The sequence below is a fragment of the Sapajus apella genome, unplaced genomic scaffold (assembly GCF_009761245.1).
Source record: "Sapajus apella isolate SASKATOON/1434 unplaced genomic scaffold, GSC_monkey_1.0 scaffold1, whole genome shotgun sequence".
Taxonomy (NCBI): Eukaryota; Metazoa; Chordata; class Mammalia; order Primates; family Cebidae; genus Sapajus; species Sapajus apella.
Genome location: NW_022436941.1, coordinates 88,053,801 through 88,069,665, shown reverse-complemented (window position 1 = coordinate 88,069,665; position 15,865 = coordinate 88,053,801). Strand labels below are relative to the sequence as shown.

Genomic DNA, 15,865 nt, shown 5'->3' with positions numbered 1-15,865 from the left:
CTTCTCCTCTTCAAATTAAGGCAGCCCACTTGTGCAAATTCCATCCCAGTTTCAGCTGCTGTTCCATCCCATTCCTGTTGGCTGCGTGGGAGTCTCCCGTATTCTCAGGTCTGTCAGATGCTTCTGCTCTGTTTCCTTCCTCCAACACGTAAGTGCAAAAACAACAGTTCTTGCAGTTGTTGAAGGTTTGTGTCAATTTACTTATCTTTCAGGTTGCTAAAGTTAGTTTTCCTGTAAAAGTTGCCCATGGCTTTGTGTTTGTTTGTTTGGGTTTTGGTTTTGCACTGTCTTTTATATACAGAAATTAAGCTGACATCTTAGTTCTTCATCTTTTCAGACTAAAGTTCCTTTTGCTTGTGAAAATTATGTCAACTTCAATTTTCCTGTATCAAGATCTATGGTACCTTTCCTATTTACACAAGAGCTAATTTAACACTGCTCACTCAGGACATTTTCCATTGGAATACTTTTTTTCTTCCCTGTAAATGTGGTAAACACAATTTTAAAAAATACAAACCTGGTCAATGAAAAGTTAAAAATAAAACAAAAATCCTTTTTCAAAATATTGGCTCGATATTTTATTAATTAAACCTAGAGGGACATAGTGTTAATTTTCCATCTCTGTACAACAGGGTTTTAAAGGTGCACTGTTAAATCAAATAGCACAATTTGGCAAGGTGGAACAGAAAATAAATGATACATACCTAAAAGTAATGTAATTCTTTCTAAATGTCATTGCCCAAAGGGATACATTCTCAACTTTATTTCGATTAAGATAGCACTGATTCTAAAGGCAATGACATTTAAATTGTTTTTATAGGGCTGTAAAAGAAGAGCCATGCCAAGTACAATGGATTGAACGTTTATGTCTCCCCAAAATTCATATGTTGAAAGCCTAACCCACATGTTAGTGGTGTTATGAGGAGGGGTCTTTGGGAAGTGATGAGGTCATGAGGATAGAGCTCTCATCAATGGGTTTGGTGCCCTCATAAAAGAGATCCCAAGAGATCCCTCACCCCTTCCACCTTGCTAGGTTATAGTGAATACAGTCATCTGTGACAAGCATACCCTCACCAGAGAGCAAATTAACCAGCACCTTGATTTTGGACTTTCCAGCCTCCAGAACTGTGAAAAATAAATTTACATTGTTTATAATCCACTCAGTCTATGGTATTTTGTCATAGCAGCTCGAAAGAACTAAGACAAGATATCACACACACACACACACATACACACACACACACACACACCCCTAATCAAATTTTAAAAACTACATAAAATCAAGCATTATAGTAAATAGGGCTCATAGAAATATGCATTTATTTAACTGTAATGGCTTTAAAACTTATTTCCAAATGCATGTTTCTGTGAAGTAATAAAATGCAGATTAGATGTCCACACTAAATTATTGTTTTTTATAAAGCACACAGGGGACAAGGTTGTTGGAAGTTATATATTAAAATCAAAGTTAAGCATAATATTGCTAAAAGTCTCTTTATTTATTCAAATTTATTAAGTGCCTATTTTATATCCTGCATACTTCTAGCCCTTGGAGCCTGGGAGTATAGTAATTCAAACATAAAAAAGAAAAAAAAAAAACCTCATCTTAATGGGCTTTAAATTCCAGAATCTGGGGATGATCAACAATATTCAAAGCAAAGAAACAAAACATTAAAAAAAATTAAGTATGATAAATTTTGATATTGTGATATGTTCTATGAAGAAAACTGTGATATGCTCTATGAAGAAAAACAAAACACTAATTATGATAAATTATGGTAAGTTTCTTATATCTCTGTGATATGATATGACAAATAGATGATAACCTGGAGTTTATGAGATGTGAGAAATAGATGATAACTTGAAGTTTAAAATATGTTGATATTGTAGTGAGTTTTTATTATAATTTTGTACTATTATAAAAAACACCATATGAATCATCTTTGTTTCCAAGTGTTTGCAAACTTCCCATATTTTTTCTTTACAATAACTCCCTACCCTACACATTTTCAATATTTGTAAAATATAAGGTATCAAGCTGGCCTTTAGAAAGGTTAGAATAATTTACAGGCTTTAGTGTCATGATGGCAAGCTCTCCCTCCATAGCTTTATTATTAAATAATTCACTAATATTTTCCAGGATTTCTGATTTCAGTTATTTTTACCATTTATAAATTTAAACCTAACTTTGGATTTAACTTTGCTGAAAAATAACAAAAATTGATTTTACTCAATTATTTCACTAAACCATTTTTCTAATACTAAATTAGGATATATAGTTTATGTTTTTAGCTTTTTTAGTCAGTGATTTTTTTTTTCTGTTATAGATTCTAATCTTCATTGTTGATATAAAGGAAAGTTACTGCTATAGCATAAAATATTTATCTTAGAAGCAGCCATCTTTCTGAACTTAGCAGTTAACCCCATAATTTATCTGTTGGTTCAACCAACTCTTTAATGTTTGCAAAAAATAATTTAGCTTCCTTTCACCCCAAGTATATTTCTAGTTAGAATTATGTGCCTTATTGTACTGCCTGACCTATCCAGAACAAGCCTGTCTTCAATTCCTGCTGATCAGGTAGCTAGCCTCAATATTAAAACGAGTTCTTCATAGGGAATTCTCTCCCTCTCAAGAAAACTCTTTCTAGCCAGCTATAATTTTTTTTTTTTTTTGAGACAGGGTTTCATTTTGAATGGAATGCAGTGGTGTCATCTTGGCTCACTGCATCCTCAACCTCCTGGTATCAAGCGATCCTCCTACCTCAGCCTCCCAAGTAGCTGGGACTATAGGTCCCACCATGCCTATCTAATTTTTGTATTTTTTGTAGAGACAGGGTATCACCATGTTGCCCAGGCTGGTCTCAAACTCCTGAGCTCAAGTGATCCACCCACTTCAGCCTCCCAAAGTGCTAGGATTATAGGCATGAGCCACTGTGCCTAGCCCAGCTTCAGCAATAATTCTTAAATAGCTTGCCTACGCAAAACTCTATGTTTAAATCTTCCATGCACTGTTTTTAGTGTCTCTATTTTGGCATGACAGTATCAGATAGTTCAGGAAGTCTTAACTTGTGGTCCAAAAATAAATGTGCTTCAAGGAAACCACAAATCTCTTGAAATTATAGACAAAATATTGTAAATAAATGCACAGGTCAGAGGGTCCATAGCTTTAATGTGATTTGTGAAGTATTTTATGAGTCTTTAAAGCCTAGAATCATTAACACAAATGGATGACTGTGAATAATTAGTATAATCAGTAATTATAGCCAATTAGAATTATGGGATTATTTATATTGTGCAATACTTATTCAACCATAACTTGGTGCTTCTAGCACGTATTTCTGCTTTTTATACATTAAATATACATCCAGATCACAGAAAATAAATGTCTCCAATCTTCACTCTAATTCACTTACATGAATATTCATGATAAGTATCAAATTTATTGTTTAGAAAAAAAAAGACAGTTTTTTAAAAATACTATTTAAACAAAGAATGACCCTGCTATAGGAAAAAATAAGGAACAGTTGTTCTCCCTTTAATGAAATAGGCCAGGTGCAGTGGCTCACACCTGTAATCCCAGCACTTTGGGAGGCTGAGGTGGGTGGATTGCTTGAGGTCAGAAGTTCGAGACCAGCCTGACCAACATGAAAAACCCATCTCTACTGAAAATACAAAAATTAGCAAGGCATGGTGGCACAGGCCTGTAATTCCAGGTACTTGGGAGGCTGAGGCAAGAGAATTTCTTGAACTCAGGAGGTGTAGAATGCAGTGAATTGAGATCATGCCACTGTATTCCAGCCTGTCTGGCAGAGCAAGACTGTGTCTCAAAAAAAAAAAAAAAAAAACTAATCACTTTCAGTATTCATTTTTTCAGTCTCTGCTCATGTTCCTCAAACAAACTGGGTAGTGTATATTTTAATGAGTGGCATTGTCTTTTTAATAAAATAACAAGGCTAAAACATTCTGCAAGGGCGATAAGTGACAACTGCTCTAGAAATGATGTCACAAAGATTTTTTTTTTTAAATCTGTTAGATTTGTAGTATGTCTCAAATTCTTTTGTGTTCCTAAATAATTATATTTCTAAATAACAATTTTTAAAGATTGTTAAACATGACAATAAAAAAGAAAAAGATTTATCAGGTTATAACTCATCTTGTTTGCCTCATATAAAATACTTAACTGATTTGAAATATCCCAAATGGTTTATGCCATTTTCTGATGAAAATAAAGATGAACATAAAGTAGCACATGCAACTAAATGACAACAGAATTTTCCCTAAATGCTATTTCCTAATGTCAATACTGTAGCATTCCATACCAACTAAAGAGATTAAACTGGAAAATTTTACAGAAACAGAATATATAAAAAATTTTCCAATGCCTAAAGTGCCTCAAGACTAGACCAGTTTCACATAACATATATAAAATATGTCACTGCACATCAGGACTTCTGCTGTCAAGGCTTGCATAAAGGTAAAAAGGAAACAGCAACACACTATTTACAAGCCCCTTCTTTCACATAAACATTTTCTTCAGGAATTCTGCAAAGGGTTAGAGTACGTACTTAGAGAATATTTCATTTTTTCAAACAACTAACATACCTTAATTGTTTTAATTTTACTTTCATAATAATAACTCTTAAACAGCATTAAATGCAGAGCATCACTTCTAAGCACAATATAGAAATGTTTATATAGCATATATAGTATACATACACACTATATATACTATACACCCCATGAATTTTATATCTATATTTTTATATAATATATAAATATATGTATTTCCTTATATTATAGTTGAGAAAATTATATATTATAATTGAGAAAATGAAGGTCTAGTTACTAAGGTGGTGGAGCTTGGATTCTGATCCAAACAGTTCCTAACATTGTTACTTCAAAATAATATATGCCCATAGTCTTTTTTTTTTAAGCAAAACAGCATCAAGGATTATAAACAGAACATATAAGCCTCACCACATTCCTTTTACCCTACATATCACTTTCCAAATTTAACCACTCTAATTGTTGCTTTTGGTGTTAAGCCCATATTTCAAAGTGAAATTAATTTACCAACTTTAAACACTATTCATGTATTAGCTTCCAACTATGGAAGACAAGGACTTAGGTTTCTTATATCACCCAAACTGCATTTACCTTTCTCCTGCCCTCCCACCCTCCCAATTGCACCACAATCTTTGTTTAAATCAGTCAACTGGTTTACATTATTGTGACCAAATAAGCATTATGTACTGATGAACAAGGAACTGTGATTCTTTTCCCTGTTTCAGACACCTTTAGATCATTCTGGAGTAAATAAAGGTCTTTTGTTTATTTAGTTGTATCCAATGTACTCTACAAATATTTATATGAAAGCAATCGATATCTTGTTCCAAATGATCTGTGGAACAACTAATAACATTATTTATCAAATGCTGATATCCATCTCTTTTTCTTCTACCCCAAAGGCCTTCCTCCAGGACACTTTGCTTTCCTGCCAGAGTCTAGACTGGTTTCTATCAAGGCCAGCTATTTTGAGGTACTCCTGGGACTTCAGGTTTCTCCGTATTAGAGCCCATTTCCTAGCTTCTATGTCTTAATGTTGTTTGGTGTAATTTCCTGTTTTGCAGGAACATGTCATCTAATAACTTTCTAAGAAAGGGTACATAGGTAATTAATACTAGAGTTCTTCATTTCTGAATATCTTTATTTAAACTTTTTATTATGGCAAGGTGTGGATATCTTTTAGAGATTATTTTCTCTCAGAATTTTGTAGGCTTCGTTACATTGTCATTTAACTTGTATTATTCCCACTATATGTAACTTTTTCTTTGGGAAGTCTCAGTCTTTTGTTTGTTGCTGATTCAATGGTGTTCTAAAGCTTCTGTGTGATGATTCTTGGACAGTCATTTTCTTTCATGATGCTAAGCATTCCATGAGTCCCTTAGAACAGACATTTCAGTTGCTGTTATCCGGAAATATTTATCTAAAATGTCTCTATTAATTCTATGTGTCCTTTTCACTCCTTGTTATCATTCTAGAACACCTTTTGGTAGATTTTGACCTTATAAATTAGTCCTTTATTTTGCTATATTTTCTTATATTTCCTATCCCTGTTTGTCTTTTTGCTCTAATTCTGATAGGCTCCCCAGACTTTACCTGCCAACACATTCCATCTAAGAGCTGTTTTTTAAATTTCTTACTATTGTTTTCATGGCATAGTGTTCTTATTGTGTAGATAAAATATTTCTGAAGCTATCATTTGTAAAGTATTTTTTATAATACTATCATTTCTCCTTATCCCATCCCTCTGTACCTTCTTTGATTGTTTGATTTAGCCTTTCTCTGTTTGATTTAGTCTTCCCTTATGAGACTTTTCTCAAATGTCTGGTTATCTTTTGCTTTCAGTTCCATATTAAGCAATGCCATATGAAAAATATAATTACACTCTCAATGTACATACGCAGGAATTTTTGCAGTGATTAGGCAATAAAAATGATTTTTTAAGTGAAGCCTTTGAGATGTCTCCCTTTGGAGGTAATTTCTTTAGTTTCCTGCCTGAGAAAAATTGACCTGACTCCAAGCATCCTAATGTCAGCACAGAGAGTTCTATATTCACTAAGGAAACCCTTATTTAATTCTGTTTTCAGTCTGGCTTTCCTGGAACTAATTCATAACTGGCACTTCCAAGTCCTGAACTCTTCTGGATTTCAATAGGTGAAGGATTGTGGAAATGGAATAATTTTTCCATTAACTTCCTGTTTTACAAATGTTTTTGAGATCTATATTCTCTGCTGTCTCTTCTTTCTTCTACTTACCAATGTGTCTGTGCTTTTTCATATTATTTTGGAATGACTTCAAGAGGGAGGAAGTATAAATGATTAGGTTCAATCCATCATGTTTCCCAGAAGGTTTGGGGAATTATTTATACTGGCAGCCTTGTTTCTTATTATGTAAAAGAGTTGAAGTGATAAAATTAATATTCACAAGAACTGAATTCCTGGCCCAGTTCTTACTATCTATCTATGTCACCATGTTCACGCGACATAACTTCTCTGCAGTTGCATTTATTCATCTGTGTATTGGGCAGGGAAATGTAATAGTTGGGGCACATATTGCAGGTGCCAATGGGAAGTGGATGTCAGGTATTACTGTAGGAAAAAAGAAAGCTTTCATTGTTTTCATCTGAATTTGTCAACTCTAAGATTAATGTGCTCATGGCCTGGTTGGAGAATAATTATTTGTCATTCAGTCAATAAATATTTATCACAGGTATGTTACGTTAAATTTCACTCCAAATAGAAATAAAAACATCTCTGCTCAAAAACTTGTACAAGAATATTCATATCAGCAGTTTACAATAGCCAAAAAGCAGAAACAACCCAGCTGTCCATCAACTGATAAATGAATAAATTAAAGGTAGTATATCCATAAAATGGAATGTTATTAAGCAAGGAAATAAACAAAGAACTGATACAGGTAACAACATGAATGAACCCTGAAAAAACATTATGCTAAGTGAAAGAAGCCAATAACAAAAGACTATTGCATGATTCCACTGATATAAAATATTCAGAATAAGCAAAAATCTACAGAGGGAGCATAGTTTAGTGGTTGCTTAAAGCTGAGTGGGAGGGTGAGAGAGGAAAGAGAAAAGTGAGTGCTAATCCATATGTGGTTTCTTCTTGGGATGATAAAATATTATAAAATTGATGGTGGTAATGACTGCATAACTCTGTGAACTCAATAGAAAACAATGAATTGCATACTTTAAATGGGTGAATTATATGGTATATGAATTTTGTCTCAAAAAAGCTGTTAAAAAGCACATCTGAATATAATACTTAGGTAATGAGATTATCTGTGCAGCAAACCACCATGGCACATGTTTACCTATGTAACAAACCTGAGCATCCCACACAGGTACTCCTGATCTTAAAAGAAAAGCTGAGGAAAAAAATGAATCATCTAAGAAAGTTTGGCAAGAAAATTCTATTATGTGCGTGTTTACAACATGGGAAATATAAAACTGAGTAGGATTCATAAGGTAGCATGGCTCAAATTCCAGGGAAGGGACACATATGCAAATAATTATACATTCTGATGAACAGAAAGCCTAGATAAAAAATCAAGTAAGTGTGAGCACAATGATTAAATGGAAATATAAAAGATGAATAGAAACTAGCTATGTGGAGTAATGAAAAGTGAAGAGTATTTCAGGAATGGGGGTAAATGTTACATTAAAATCTTAGTCATGGGAGAGAACTCAGGTTGTTCTAGGAGCTGAAAATTTAGCCAAGGGGCTGAAATACAGTGCTGTAATGAGTGGCATGTGGTGAAGTTGCATTTATAGGTTGAAATTATGCAGGGAAAGCTCATAATTGAAGCTTGAAGCTCATAGGAAGTTTGTCAAATGCAGTGTAAGAGTAATGGGAAGTCACTAAACAGCATAACAACATTATTTGATTTTCTTTTTAAAATCACTCTTGTCATTCTATGAAGAATGAAAGGGAGGACAGGTTACACTTTCTGTCCTAAAACAGCCTGTAAATATCTTAACAGGAATGTCAACCTTGGAGAACCCTACATTGTTCTTGCCATTTTAAGAAATGTGTAAACTGGAGGCAGTATTAATTGGTTAAATCAATACAGTATGATAGAATCTCTAGAAAGTTCATAGGCAGTCATTCCATTCCCTGAACTTTAGCCAGAATATAATGAAGAGTAAAGTGCAACGGTGTTGCAGCACTCTTTATAATACCGAATTATTGGAAACAAAGCTGATAGTCTAAAATTTGTAAATATTTACTAACTTCATATGTATGTAGAATTAGCCTTATATTTTTACAGTTATAGCTAGTGACTTGAAAATAAAATTATGTTTATATAAATAAAATTATAAGTTGTACATTTAAGGCATGAGTAATGTTGCTTCTTTGCTTTAACTGAGTAGTCAATTATTAGGTGAAATAGAAAAATACTATGAGAAAACAAACTAACATAACTTGAAAGAGTCATGAAATCAATTTTATCAAAGTTGGGTGAAATGTATCAGATAAATGCTCAACTCAAAAATAATCAACTTCTACATATATTCTTTACGTGCATAGTTGTATATAGATGTCCCTTGAATAGTTTCTGTAACACATATGTACAAATATAATTAATAGAGCCATGAAGGTTTATTTTGCAAAAACATAAACTTCCAGTATGCACCAGGAATCCTGATTTTTTTCTGTAAAACTAATGGTAACTTGTACATCCACATGACTTCACAAAGAAAATTATTTTTAAAAGAAAATACTTAGTGAAAATAGAATTTACTTAGTGCATACAGACTTTTTTTCATTATCACTACTTCCACAACTAAAATATATAGTGTCAGCCTAATTCATAGTTTATTACTCCTTTACACAAAATGATAAAATGAAAACTTGTCACAGACCCTGCAAATGCTCTACTCTTCATGCAGTGCTAATGATCTACAATAATTTGTACTGTGCTTACAAGAAACTCTATTTGAAAGTCCTTGTCCTGAGCCCAGTTGCCTCTAAATAATTAAGTGAATTATCTGCTAAACCCAAGAATTGTATTGAGAATAAGACTGTCACCTAAGAATCATACCAAATGCTTTTGCTGGCTTCATGTTCACTATAGGATATAGGTGCATTGAGTTATATAATAATGCTGAATTACAAATACTATTTATACTGCTTTTTGGTGGTGGTGATGTTTTGGTTTGTGGTTTTTGATTAAGCAGATATAGCTGAATACAATTTTGTTAAATGAACCTATGATACAAATAATAAGTAATATATCTCTTCAGTGCATTTAAATTTCATTATTCAATAGGCACACTCATAAATCCAAGTCCACATAATTAAATATTATTAGTAAAGTGTACCTCTCCACTGATTCTCAATTTATAATCATACCCCAAAAGTAGCTTTAAAGGGAAAGTTGCTCAGAAGAAAAATAAAAATCTTATAATATTTTAATAGTATAAATCATCATATTTACTAACTGCAACAGTGAAACATTTGCTAAAATTTAAAGTTTCATAACTTACATACACACTAAGAAAAAGTAGCTAAACAAATTTAGTTACTTTTTTTACAACTTTAAATCTCTGAAGAAATTTCACATGCCTAACAGTTGCTAGAGTCACTAAGAAAAATGTAATTGAACTTATAGAGCATAAAAGGTAGACCTAACATAGAAAGAAAATAAATTCTTATGGTTAATTTTGGCTATGTTGATATGAAAAGCAAATAAAAGCAGCATTGCTGGCAGAATACAGAATGTGTTCAGCACAAAGATAATACTAGGCTAATTAGTCTTTAAACCCCAGAAGGTTGAATTGTTTTCTTGTGTGAAGCTCCTGTGAGAAGCAAATGTTCTCTCTATGATGAACTGTATAATATGGGTGAAGCCCCGCTTCCCTAACCAACACATCAGTGATCGCTGAGATCAGTACACTTGTGGCTGCAATCCAAAGCAGAGATGGAAATCCGGAAGTGACTATCTTCAGGAAGTAACTCCCATCTCTAGAATCCTTGAGTACTTATAACACAGAAAGCTTTTCACATACTCATACTAACGATGAAAAGAAGTTGAAAAAAATAGGAAGTCAAGATACAAAACTTCCTCCCTTATGAGGAGCAAGATGTTGGCTGGCAATGTATATGGAACAGGAGCTTTCTTTTTAAAAGTCCCTTTGTGTAAGCATGATGGAACAAAATAATGTCAGAATCTCTGAAATCGCAAATAGTCTGGTGATACATTCTTCCATTAAATTATCTGCATAATAAAAATCATCCACAAAATTATTCTAAATATTCTTTCAACCTATTTAAATGATTATATCATAACTGTCAATTGGCTGTGGAAGCACAATGCTTGCCCAGCATCATTTTTACCTTAGTAAAATATTAGCTAATTAACATAAAATCACTATGAATTTTTAAAAATCATTTTTAACCTCCAAATTAAATGTGTCTTGTGTCATTCATATGAAATTCAATAAGACTAAGACCATGCCATCACTACACAAAAATCAAGCTACATTTGTTTTTAAGTAACTATCCATATTTTCTCTAGTCTGGGTGCTTCTATACCACAGTATAAACAAAAACATGAGCTTGCTGTGTTTACTAAATTTTGTAGCTTCCACCCAGTTATTTCAAACAGTATCTATACTATTGGACTCCTTTTTATTCTCTGAAGGTTTCTAACATCATCCTCTTCTGAGGAAGAAGGGAAATACAGTACCTCTGCCCTACTTACATCAGGGGTAGAGAAAACTACCTGCCAGACACAGCAATAGCACTCTTGGGCTCTGCCTGAGAAAAGAGGCACTAGCTAGCTCTCTGAGAGTCTCAGTGGGAGCACAGCCCTGTCCCTTGAGGAAAGTAAAGCAGAAAGCTATCAGTCCTAAAAATCACCCTGAGAAAGGAAACTAGTAACAGTGTTAAAGTCACGACATGCCCTGGAGTAAGAACACAGTAAACTTCTCTGGCCATGTAAGGCTTATTAAAAGTGTCAAGGAAAAGAATCCTCTGGATATCTTCACTTGCAATATCTCCCCACTCTTAATGGAAATTATCTTAACTTTTACTTGCTCAGTTTCCAAATGATTAATGAACTTAAGTTTGGCATTTTAGGAATTGTAGTAAAGCACCTCCCCAAAAGAGTCCTTCAGGAAAGGGCCCAAAGTAAATAGATCATGACCACAAACATATCTAGTATCTATTGAAAATTACTCATACATTGCTTTTCCCTGAGAAAAAAAATTACTGAAAGAATTTTGCCTTTCATATTTTTGCTTTTTTCATTACATTATCATGACATGTTATAGGTTTTAGAAAATCTTACATTGATTTTGAGATCATACAAAAACATTAATAAGATGTAAATACCTTCTGAATGTAAACAAGTACATGATTATTTCTCTAGTTTGTTTTAAAACATCAGTGTGTATTATAATTATGAGTTTTACCTATTTTTTTCAGATATCTTTCAGGTTAAGAAGATCTAAATAATTATAATTGCTTAACTGTACCTGCCATTTTCTTTGTTCCATTTTTGCAAAGGAAAATTCAAATATTCCAAACTATTCCACATTGGAGTTTAGAGTATTAGCTCACTTTTAAATCATTTTTCATTTCTTTGAAATGCATAATAAAATTAAATCATCACCTGATTTCAATTTGTCCCTTTGTTCAGTAACAATGTTTATTTTTAAAGAAATCTTTTGTCTACAAATACTTCTTTGGGAAAATTAGGAGAATCCTGTAATTTCATTCATTCAAATACTTTGGCACACTTCTAATTCTTGAAAAGTGGCTCTAGGTTTTTATTTAGTAAGTGGGAAAAAGTTTATTTAATGTATGATATCATTTTGAAAAGGGATAGTCCTTTTCACATTGCTGAAAAATAAAAGCATCACATGTAATCATTTAATTGACTGAAATTAAATTTTAAAAGTTTAGCATTTTTACATGTTAATATTGAACCCCATACATTTCTGGAAATACCACATTTATTTTTGGTATTAAGACTTGAGACTGTTTTCATGTAAATTATTTTCACTTAAAATCTTAAAATGAGGTGAAATATATTCCCATTGGGGACTGAAGAAGAAAGAATATTCTACAGTTGATTCCCACCTTTAAAATTCTAAAGAACATGACAACCTTACACATTTCAGAATAAGGTCATTTAGAAGTATGCTTCCCTATCTTCCTACTGGAGGAAACATGTTTGATTATTTATACATCATTTTAATATGAACATTCTTTCAACCAAACTCTTAATGATCTCTAGACTATAAACGTCATTAGGTTTTATAAGTTCTCCTTTGGACTTTGCTGTGTGTTCTTACAAGTAAGTACCTTAAAATTATACACTTTCTAAAATCCACTCAGTCCATGCATAGATCACAGAGGCTACTGACTTCCGAGACAATAAATATCTCAAAGAAGGCAAAGATAGTCACTCTGAGCCTTTGTGTAGCGGGACTGCGGGGTTTTCACAGATACTGTCATTCAGAACGGTGGACAGCTCCCGTTAAGGCACGGAGTTGGTGATAATTTCCTTAGTTTCTAAACTAACTCCAAGGCTGCTTTTCATTGCTATATTTATTTGCTATTTAGTAGACGACTATAAAGAATGCTTACTACATGTACATACTCCTTCAGTTGATTCTTTTTTCTTTTCGAACGAGTTCGGCCAAATAAATAGATATCACCCTGAGTTAATAGGAGTTAACTCGTTCTGGATTTTAAAATGGAAAGTCCAGCCTTGTTCAGGAGCTAAGAAAACCGTGCGCACGCTAATAAGAGGATCTACTTCACGACCTTCATTTGACAATCTCTAAACATGCTTATCACCGAATGAATACTTGGGCGACAAATAAGATCAGAAAACGTCTTAATTTTAATTCTCCAAAGCGGAGTTCTCCTGCTGACAGCTCTCCTGCCCTTCTTCCCAAGCTGGGGGATGTGAAAGAGATTTTTGAAACAGACTTGTAGTCAAGGTCAAGAAAGGGTGCCGCTCTATTTCAGGAAGGGGGCTCTGGAGACGCCCCCTCTCTCTGTTTCAGGAACTAGAGGCTTCCTGCCACGCTCCTGCCCTTCCTGGAGGCGCCCGGCTTTGCTGAGACCTCACTTGTCAGGGACTCTCCAAGTGCAAATTACCCTTCTCCTGCCTGCCAGCGCTGTTTCTGAGGAAACACCGTGAGGATACCCAGCGCCTATAAAGAAAAACAGACTAAACACACTCCCCAGGGGCGAGCGCGGCAGGAACTCCTTGGGCGTGTGAATCGCTGTCTCCGGTTACCCAGTCTTCTCCTGAGCCCAGAAGCCTCCTTTTCCCTCTTGGTTGAGACCACGCTTGAGGGAGCCGCGCGAGGAAGGATGGCTGCCCGCTTCCTCTCACTCCCGTCTCTGAAGTAAAAGTTTCCCTGGTACAACTTAGCCTCTCCCTAGGGAGGGTCACCGTGGCCTCCACCCTCCCCCGATCGGCCCCCAAAGTTCACAAGGCCAAGGAGGAGAGACCGTCTGGGATTCCTGGGCAACAGGAGCGCATCCTCCGAGCCCCTCCTGGGTGGGAACTACCGGGAGGCGCCGAGTCAGCCCGAGCCGACGCTGCCGGCAGCGCCACCCCCGCCCGCCCTCCCAGTCCCCGGGGCGCCCCCCTCCCAAGCGCGGGGAAGCGCGTTTGAGGGCGCGCCTGAAGGGAGGGTGGGGCGGCGACCGGGAGCCCTCACCTGAAATCACTGTAAGGGTGGATAATCCAGAAGCCTGCAGTTTTAACCCTTTCCTGCTCCTTCTCCACCGCCTTCTGGCTCCCAAACATGCGGAGGGAGAATTTGTTGACCCCGGGCTGCAGCATGGAGGTGAACTGCCTCTGCATGAAGCCGTACTGCCGCCGGGGCCCCTCGGCGTCCTCGAAGCCCCCAGCCGGCTCCTCGCCGCCGCCGCCGCCGTCCACCTTGAAACACACGGAGTTGCCGTGCTCCTTCGCGCCAGCCCCGCCGCCCCCCGGTGGGGTGCCCAGGCGCTTCTCGGCCGCGGCCGGCCCCGAGCCCGTCGCGGACGCCTTGGCGGGGAAGACGCTGTTGCCATCGTCCCGGCTGTTGGACGAAGAGTTGGACTTGCCGCCTCCTTCCATGCCCGGAGGACGCGACCGGCGACGGCGCGGGCTCCAGACTCGCCGGCCCCCCGGCGCCAGGGACACGAAGTCGAGAGGGCAGGGGCCCGAGCCGACTGCCGGCGAGCCGGCTGGCTGCTGCCCGTCGCGGCGGTGGCGGCGGCGGCGGCGGCGGCAGCTGCTGCTTCCCGCCCGCGCTGCTCCTCGCTGCGCGCCTGGCTTCCGCCGCCGCCGCTGCCCTCAGTGGCTGCGCTCCGGGCTCCGGCGCGGCTGGTGCTGAGGCTGAGGCTGCCCGAGCGAGGCGAGGCTCAGCTCGGCTCAGCCCTCGCGCGCCAGCGCCTCCCCTCGGCTGCCCTCTGCTGGCCGGAACGGGTCTCTCCCCGTCTGCACTCCACACATGCTCGTTACTCTTGCTCCACTTCTGCCCAGCGTGACATTGAACTCAGGAGCCCTCGGAGGAGACATTCATTGGTACACGTGGAGAGGGACTCGGTGTATGTTTGCATGAAATAGCGGGGAGAGAGGAGAGAGAGCAAGCTTGAACCAGCAAGTGTGTGTTGCTCCAAAAGAGACAAACATCCTAAACTCATGGAGACATTGTCTGAACGCCTGTTTGAATAACGTTACAGATGGGGAAAAGGGGACGAGCTGACTATGCATGCCAAAAATTCACGTGCAAAACCAAATGTCCAAAAGAAAGTAAAGTTTGACAATGGCAAATAAATGTCAAAAGTACCAGGGAAGTGTGCGTGCGTGCGTGTGCACGCGTGTGTGCTAGAAAGAGAGGCAGAGGGCAAAAGCTACCAGGTCTGTGTAATCCTGGGTAACCAGCTGCTTGGGGCTTTTCAGATTAAGGTTCTGCACCTGGGGACAGACAACTGACCTCCTTACACTTATCCTTGTTAATTCTCGCGGAGTTCCTTAAACAGAAGATGGGATTTCTTTCTTTCCAAGGCCATTCATATCAGTACACATGCAAGCAGGTCTATCAGCCACAAATATTGAAAGAAAAGTGTGACGGAGGCCTCGCCTGAGCTGACCTGTCTTTTTAGATAAGTTACATAATCAATAAAACACACTAAGGGACGTGTGTGCCTGTCAGTGTTTGCTGACACCACGCTAGAAGTAAAGACGTCTTGGAATCTCTCATTAGAATGTCATTACCATTTCAGAAGTGGGGAACATTCGTAAGGGAAACTTACAAGCGTGGTAC

At 37.2% G+C, this 15,865-nt stretch overlaps 1 protein-coding gene across 1 annotated transcript in view; it reads right to left on the bottom strand.

Annotated features, from left to right (window-relative positions):
* The window catches only part of HCN1 (hyperpolarization activated cyclic nucleotide gated potassium channel 1), a 378,126-nt gene extending 363,349 nt beyond the window's left edge, over positions 1–14,777 (bottom strand). The window contains exon 1 of the mRNA XM_032281138.1: positions 14,270–14,777. Coding sequence (XP_032137029.1) covers positions 14,270–14,673 — 404 coding nt within the window. The 5' untranslated portion in view covers positions 14,674–14,777. The remainder of the gene's footprint in view (positions 1–14,269) is intronic.
* Positions 14,778–15,865: the final 1,088 nt, after the last annotated feature.